Source organism: Primulina huaijiensis, chromosome 12 (genome assembly GCF_012295235.1).
Source record: "Primulina huaijiensis isolate GDHJ02 chromosome 12, ASM1229523v2, whole genome shotgun sequence".
Taxonomy (NCBI): domain Eukaryota; kingdom Viridiplantae; phylum Streptophyta; class Magnoliopsida; order Lamiales; family Gesneriaceae; genus Primulina; species Primulina huaijiensis.
This window is the reverse complement of record NC_133317.1, coordinates 6,853,933-6,863,173: the sequence shown is the minus strand read 5'-3', so window position 1 is coordinate 6,863,173 and position 9,241 is coordinate 6,853,933. Positions and strand designations below refer to the sequence as shown.

Below are 9,241 nucleotides of genomic sequence, written 5' to 3'. Positions count from 1 at the left end.
TGAAAAACACGAATAAAAGTGATCGCATGATATTCACTGCAGGAGAGAATGTTTCCCTTTTTCTTCATTTTAATGTCAAATATAAACACTTAAAGAACTTTACATCGACGGGAGATCTGATATTTCTAGTAAAATCTTCAACAATGCCTGAGGCTTCGAGAAAAAAGGCGAGTGATCGGAACCCTTAAGATGGAAAGTACGTGTTGGTGGATTAGATTGTATCATGTGTTCTTGAAGTGGGAGAGGAATGGCAAAATCTTCATCTGTTTTGATATAGAATCTTGGAATGGAACCATAGTTCGCTTTAGAAAAAGTGAGTTTCTTTGTCAATGGCCCAAAGGGTATAGTCCTCATGGATACTGATGCTAGTGCAATATCCTGTGTGAAGATAACAAGATTTAATAGCTTGAGTTTGAACTGTAAATGTTTGATAATACTATCCATAAACAATATTGAGTTACATACGTACCTTAGAAGGTGTCCGGTTGAACAAGAAGTCTTCTAGCAATGATTTGTCGAAATCAATGGCGGTGGGAGGCTGATTCTTCCCATTTGCATACAAAAACTTCTGAGCTCGTTGGGTTAATTCACTCAATAATTTCTGCCAAAAAAAAAAACCCACTATATATAAATAAATATTGTTAACGATTAAGGAGTGTATATGTCTGGATTTGTTTCCTATGTTTCTAGAAAATAGATAAAACATCTCATCATGTGCGAATATATAGAACAGAAAATTATAATTCGGTCATTCATATCAATTTTTTTACCATTTTAGTCTTATATATCGTCAAATGTTTATTTTAGCCAGCTCTCTTTTTTTTATATATGAAAAATTAGTTGTTTCTTTTTTCCCCTGATGCCATGGCTGTGTTTTGTTCTGACTTGCACAACATTCACACTTCAACGAAAAAAAACTAAAGTTATTCATTCAACAACATAAAAAGACCAACATCATAAAGAAATATGCGCACACACAGCCAAAATTGTAATATTCCAACCTGTTGAGAGAAGACATCGAGGGCACTTTGGGAGTTAGCCAACATAGTTGCGGCAACAAAAATTACTTTAGAAACTTTGGTTGGATGCAATTCCATTGCATGAGAGATGCACGCTCCACCAATATCATGTCCCACCAATATTACCTGCAATTTTATACCAACAAAATCTTAAATAATCTACCATAACCTTACATTTTTCAATATAATCGAAATAATACAAACCCCAAATTCAACGTCCCCCGAAAATAAAACTAAAAATAACCAAAGAACTTCCGAAGGAATGAGATCAGGGAAAAAAAAAAGCTAACCTTTTTGCCATCTTGGAGATTGACAAGGAAATCAACAAGTGGCTTTGAGTATTCTTCTAAAGTTGTGATTGAATTTATGTCACAAAAGTTGGCACCAGAACCAGTTAGGTCTATGGCATCAACCCCACAATTGGCTTCTTTTAAAAGTGCAATGATTTTGTACCAGCACCATGCACCAAATCCCCCTCCATGGACTAGCACAAAATGTTTCTTGTCATTCCCTTCGCTTGCTAATGATTCCTATAAACATATAGGGCACACAAGTTAGTTGGGATGGATATATGACTCTATCTAATACTTGTCAAATTAACCGAATTTGACGACTTATACGCGTAAAATTTAATAATTTGTATGCATCCACGATAAATAGTTCATGTTTGTGATCATGTTAGTATGTATATCGCATCGACGCTACGAGTTGTAGTTAAAAGGAGGTAAAGAATGTGAAGAAATTAAGATATATCTAATACTGTCAAGTTGTATTTGGAAAGAAATACAATCATTCAAAAAATAACTAGTTAAATATTTAAAATCCAATGCAAAATGAATTTATTATCGTGGATTGGAAATCTTTAACTTCAAATCCATCAATCAAAATGTACCTTCAGGTTTTTCAATTTCATTCCTTTGTGCTTCAGATCATCTACATCCGCGACATTAAAATTTAAATTTAGCTCAAATCTTGGTTCTCACACACACACATACACACATATATTATACTATGTTATTAAGTTTGAGATCTTTAGAGTAACTATCTTAGAAGACACCAAAATATTTAATTCCATAATTACCTTTTTTACCCTACTAAAAATCTTTTCAAGTCACTCCATATTTTACATAGAAAAAAATCTAAACAAAACTTTTTTTTAAAATCGAACAACTCTTCAAAAATTAAAAAAATAATAATAATAACACATGCAACGTGTGTGCATCTTTTACTAGTGTATATATATATATATATATATAAATCAACCGAATTCGATACCCTTTCTATCATCCAGTCAATTCTGTTCCACAACAGCAATCCAAGGTCGCATACTCAGACGGTTCCAGGAAATCCTCAACGAAAAATACACACTCAAAATAACAGGGGTAAGGTCGGCAAGTGAGAAAACAAAGATTTGGCTCATGATTGCCCATTTTTACTAATTTTTTTATAGAAATTCTGGACTAGAAACAATGGCATGAAAGGAGTTTAAGAACCAGTTTTTTATATATATAATAAATTCAAGAAAAAAATATTTTATTAGACAAGTTTGCTAGCACCACTTGATCATATATATATCACCACTTGATCATATATTTTGAAAATTAAATAAATAATTTTGAGTAATAGTTTGGAAAATTCAATACCTTCGATCGATTTAATTTAAACTCATGAAACTCTAAAATAAGCAAATTTATTAAACTTTGAAAGATATCTAACATAGTTAATTCCGTTACTTTCGAAGCCAAACGCAAAAATGAAAAATATTGCTATGCATGGGTTCAACTTTTTAAGCCCCAATTATTCTATAACTAAAGTTAAAAATCAATTTATATTTGGTTCTCTTATAATTTTTTACATAATGCTCGATTGGTATACCACACAATAAAAATATTATGTTCATAATTTTTATTTGCCAAAAGGGTTCAAAATTTTAGTCTTATTCATATATTTTTTAACTTTTGGTAATTTTAATTATTTTTCATTGGTAAACTAATATGAACACTACAAACGTCAACAACTTATCGGTGTCAGTCTCACACCGAAAAAATTACTAAAATTACAGCAACAACAACAAAAATGTAACAGAATAAACTGAAATTTGACAATATAGACAACCAAAAACAAAAAATACAATTTCTTCGAAATAAAATTGTGAAAAAAAAATAAGGAGCAAGTTAATTAAAATTAAAATTAACCTGAAATAGATTGTTCTACGAGGTGTGAATTAATGTGAACACATTCAACACGTACCTAACAAAGTTGAATATGTTCGTTCAATTAAAAGTTTTTGGGAAAACACACAAATTTTTTTTTTAAAGTCAAACATATTAATTTCATTCAAAGAATTCAGAGTCTGCTTCTTTGGTACACGTTGCCTTCCTCATTAATGAATCCAGCATATTTAATTTCATTTATACGTTATATTTTTAGGGAAATTGTACTTTATTCATTTTTTTTTTATGTTCAGTCCTTGCTATTTTTTAAATATCACATTGCCGTACCATATTTTGTATGATATAGTACCACAATTTTGTGGGTGTAGAATGAATCCAAACAAATATTTTGATTGAGATTTTTCACAATAGTCTTCAACAAAGAAATTAATTAATCAGCGGCCACAGAAATTATCAGTTCATTGAATTAATATACAAATTCAAAATATAAAAATATGAACTGTAATTTTTTTTTTCTCCCTAATTTCGTGATCAGAAAATACAACTATTGAAAGAATTTTAATAAAAAAAGGGATTGTTAGAATTAAGAAAAATATATGGTACCTGATTAATGTACAGCTGCAAAGACTGCTGCTGCTGCTGATGAATCGAACTCGAAACCGAACGAGATCTCATCGACAAATTCTTCTGTTTCTTGGACGATGGTGGGTTTTTGGTGGATACGGAGCGGTTCAAATTGAGAAGAATATCGCTATTGTTCTGCAGGTGATGCTGATAAAGCATGGAGGCGATGTGGGCTTGTTGTTTGACGTAAGAATCGTCAAAAATCGGATCGGTTTTCGAGGAGGAAGACGGAGGAGAGGGCTCTTTTCTCCTCGAACTTTTGAAGGAGGAAGGTGACATCCATGGCGGAAGAAGATCGAAGGATGAAGATGGAGGTTTTGGTTTTCTCTGAGGTGGTTGAGAGAAACATTTGAATGAGTTTCCCATTGTGCATGAAGACGGGAGTTGGAGAGTAAATGTGTGTGTTTCTGTGATAGGCTTGTGGGGTTTTATAGTTATCAAAATAAGGGTATTTATGTCATTTCTCTTTTTAAGTAAAAATTTATTAATTTTCAACATATCAATTTATTTCATGGATTGACTTCGGGTAAAAGTTTTGTATAAATATATCGTCATATTAATGTTATTAAGTATTTTTATTTAAGTTATTTTCTTTACAATCAAAAACCTACAATCATTATTTTTCAATTTATACACGGCCGGATATACATAATAGTTCGCAAATCGCACGCTAAATAACTTTTAGTAGAACTTAAATAGATAACTTTTCTATATATTGTTTCATTTTATATGTGTGTCAAAGTTAACTTGGTAACCACGGTGTCACACTATAATCCAGATAACAACTTTATATTTTTTAAATTAAAGAAAGATATAATAATAATAATAATAATAAAAAATTGGTGCCCATTCCCTCATTCAACTGTACAGGTAAGAGCAGTGCAGGTGACAATGTTGAAAACACATGGAAGTGTTGACAAAACGCAACTTCGACATTATGAAAATATCAATAAATAATAATATTTTTAAAATTATAACATATCCGAATGAAGACCAGACATCAAAACACCAAGTCAAAGATAGCAACACCTCAGCCAACACATTTCAAAGTCTTATATCGTCTCGAACAGATGGATTGTTCTTTCAAGAAATTCGACTTTTTGGTCAAAATTTCCCTAGCTTTAACTTTGTTATTTTATTTATAGATATTAAATTAAAATTTAGCTCGTATGTCGAATTACAATTATTACACTGGTTGGATATCAATCAAAAGGTTGCATTTACATTATTGTGAGCTTTAAAATTTTTAGTAAAACGACGACTCGATCCTACTACAATAAAAAAAAATTGTATTGTAAGGACTTTCACAATTGTAAACCTCTGTATGAGGTGATATCATCTAAAATGTAACACATTTACTATATAGGGTCACATGTACATTTTATATATATAGAAAATAAAATACTTTGAAATTTATATGTATAAATAGTATATATTATCTTTTTTAGAATCAAGTTAATAAAATTTCTTCGTGAATGGGACAAACCCACCCCTGCCACACAACAATAAAAAACCAATAGAACATACATTAGTACCCACAAAGCAATATTAATTTGGAACATAGTTTCAAACCATAACATTGCAATCATAGACTCACATAGGTTTTGAAGTATGTAAATCTGATACTATTTTGTCATATAGTTGACATCAAAAATTAAAAAACTCGTCTTTTTTAAAAATCTCTCTATATTATCATAAACTGTTAGGATCGACAGAGATGATTTAGAGGGGGTGAATAAACACCTTCTCAAATTTTTTAGATTCGTCTTCAAATGACTTACACTAAAATTAGCAACGGAAGTACTCACTAAAAGATTTTGGTAATACGGTACATTATAACTATCCACTTTAATAGGACTTAACACTGTTTACTGAAACTTTTAGTGCAACAATAAATTTCTCACGGAAGTCTGATTAAAAGTAACACTTCTATCAGTTTACAATAACATACAATATTTCTTTTCAGCATTGCTTCTGAGTGTGAGATAATTGATCGCGTGAGATTGTTGTATATTCTGCTGAAAGATGTTTATGGCCTTTTATAGTTGATTTCTAACAATAGAATCTGAACGACTATAAAGTCGTTGTACAATAGCCATAAATATTATGTATCACTTTTCATGCGTAATTAATGTTATCCCAAAATAAAATAAGACATTTAATACTTATGATACAGACTTGTCAATTGTAGTCAGAATAACTTCCTGATTTAGCGTACTGAACATTCTTCTAATGTTTTCTTATTTATGACCGTTTAAATAATCATTAGTTTTACACAAAAAAATCGACCTTCCAAAATATTTGATAGTCCTTAATATCGATTTAGACCAGAATACTGAATTTATCTTATTCTGATTTATGCTAATGTTGGTGAATGCTGCTTCTGATCCACGATATCAATGATCATCACCAATACTTTGATATTCCAACTTAAACATCTCGAACAATTTTTTGTGAGCCCTGCTGTATTTTCACTCATTTTAATTTTAATTTTTCATTTATCTTCATTCCATTATCATAAAACCTCTCAAACAATTTTTTTTATTAACCATGTCGTCTTTTCACTTATTTTTATTTATTAAATTTTCACTTATCTTCATTTATAATATAATATATTATACATTATTATATTTAATTTAGTATTTTATTTTTTTAGATTTATTTTTATAAAAACAATAATTTGATAAAAATAAACTAAAAAACTATATAACTGTTCGGATAATTTGAAATTGAATTTAATGAAAACTATATTACATAATTTGATAAAATAACATTATATAAGATGATGAAATTAAAAAATAACACACGGAAAATAGAAAACACAAATACAAATCTACTCCAAACCCCATTTATTTTTTAACATTTCACAATCATGGAGATGTACACGAAGTTGTTCATCTGTAATTCCGATAGTATCTCTCATAAAGTGGTCTTACTCATAGGGGTGTAAACGAGCTGAATTGAGACGAATATTAGTAACAAATTAAGGCTTGAATTAAGTATATTTGAGTTTGAACTCGATTCGAAACTCGATTTTTTCTCAAGTTCGGCTTGAAAGGAAGTTCGAGTTCGGTTCAAAATCTTCGAACATATTCGCGAGCTATTCAAACTGTTGTTCAGATAATAAGTTTCGAGAACAAAGTTCGAAAGATCGAGACGTCCGAAAGCTCGACCATTTTTCATTAGAACAGAATCTAGACCTCGATTTGCTTCAAAGTTTTGGCCTAGTTTCCAAAAAAAAATTGGTACAAGACTTGCGATGAGTACCGCTTACCATCCTGATACAGATGGCCAGACAGAAATTACAATCCAAAATTTTTCTTGTAATAAGAATTAATTTCGAGAGCAACAAACGAAACTGTTTCTTTTGGGAAGAGCCGAAAATTTTCTTTTTCATTCCCTTGCCAAAATCCGGAATGAATGCTATCCCATTAGAATAAAGAATTCTAATTATTTCTTTAATCAATCATTTACCTATTTAATCTAATTAATTAAGTAAACTATAGATTCCAAAATCCATGCCCTTTTTGAATGCATGCCGTGTGTAATAAGAATAATAATAATATCTTATTTTATCTTCCTTTTACTTAATTAATCTAATTAATTAAGTTAATGAAAGATTCTTATTCCATTTCATTCATAGTCAATCTCGAATCAAGACATAATTTTTGAGAATATTATGCATCAATATTATTTTGCTTCGTGTGCAAGTTTTTAAAATTATGGTATCATGAATATTTTCATATTACATAAATCAATACCATATTTTATAAAAAACTTAATGGACTATATTTTAACTCAGTTAAAATATAATTTATTAAAACTCATTTGAACTTTAATAAATTAGCATGATGAGTTTATAGTCTTACAAGCCCATGATCCATACTCTCATTATATTAATATCAACATAATCCCGATCGACGATCCAACATCATCGACGTGACAATTTCAACTTATTTGTTATTATGATGCACACTTTAATTTCTAGATCACCAATGTCCAAATAAGGCAGTTGTAATCCTTTGACTGTCTTAACAGTAATGCTCTCAAAATTTCTATAAGCTTTTATAAACTTTATTTATAAGCTTATCGGTTGATCATATCAAACTTATTTCTTATAAATTCAACTCATTGAATTTATTATCTCAACGAGAACAAGTAAACCAGTACTTGTGTGATCCTCAATGGTTCAGGGATACAGCTAGCCGTGGGTTCACAACTCCTTGTGATTCATGACATAATCTTTTATTCGGGCTTATCCCAATTTGCCTCATTCTATGTAACAACAATTGATCATTAGAATGTCAGAAATCATATTTCTGATTTAACCCATTGAATCATGGTAAGAGCGTCTAGTAGCATCGCCCCATAATTCCCTAGGTATCATTGATAGTGCCTGCAAGAATCAGTCGATTGTGATTAACATACAGTACGGTCCCTTCATCTCATATATCCCGATCGAATCTGCAACCATCGGTTCATCGAGGGTTGCATAAGAATTCGATAACTATGTGACACATATTTGAGAATAAATAGTGACATCGTATGTACAATTGGAGAACTCTTTCTCTAACGTACATCTCACACTCTGGCCAGAGATTCCACGCTCTATTATTTCATCAGATCACATAGGATATCCACACCAGTAGATGAGCGGTGAATTCCCGACTACAATGCACTGGCTCCTACATGTGTCGCAACTGTACCCAATCTCGCCACCTGATGACTCTCATGGAGTCGGTAAACGAGTCAAAGCACAGCTCTAGCATATAGAGCTTCAGTGTTGTCCCGAGTCGTAAGGACTAATGGTGTACAATAATATCCACTGACTTATCCTCTCGATGAATGATAACCACTTGGAAAGTCCGAGGGAGGGTTGTTCGGTATAATAGTCATATGACTACCCATCTGCATGTTTGGACATCTCTATGTTCTTACCGAGAAACGCGGTACACAACATCACAGATGCTAGTCTCCAGCTCAATCGACCTTTATCCATGTTTTAGGCGGCTGAATCGACTAGGAACGAATTTAGATTATACAATATTTACAAATGAGTTTCAACATCGAATTACGATTCATTTGTATTAAAGTATAATCAAGGACTATATCTATGCTGATTACATGTGTATACAGATAAAGTAAACTGAAACCATGAAAAGTTAAATTATATTAAAATAAAGATTTTTTAATTTACTTGAGTCAATAAATTTCCTAACCAACCGTTGGCTTGCAGGACATCTATTCTAACAATTGAATGCTTCTTAAATGGGAATTCCATCTCATTGAAAGTCACATATCTACTTATTATGCATATTTCATCTCCTAGTTCAACACACCACAATCTATAACCCTTAACACCCTCCTGGTAGCCCAATAATACACACTTTTTGGCCCTATATAGCAACTTGTCTTGCCATATAT

The 9,241-nt window shown here is 31.2% G+C and overlaps 1 protein-coding gene across 1 annotated transcript; it reads right to left on the bottom strand.

Moving 5' to 3' along the window:
• Nucleotides 1-4,199, bottom strand: LOC140989344 (putative methylesterase 11, chloroplastic). The gene is made up of 5 exons (XM_073458544.1): nt 3,797-4,199; nt 1,310-1,549; nt 1,002-1,145; nt 470-601; nt 1-378 (listed from the first exon to the last, which is right to left on the bottom strand). The coding sequence occupies exons 1-5, from the start codon at nt 4,181-4,183 to the stop codon at nt 100-102; spliced, it is 1,182 nt and encodes a 393-aa protein (XP_073314645.1). The 5' UTR covers nt 4,184-4,199; the 3' UTR covers nt 1-99.
• Nucleotides 4,200-9,241: the final 5,042 nt, after the last annotated feature.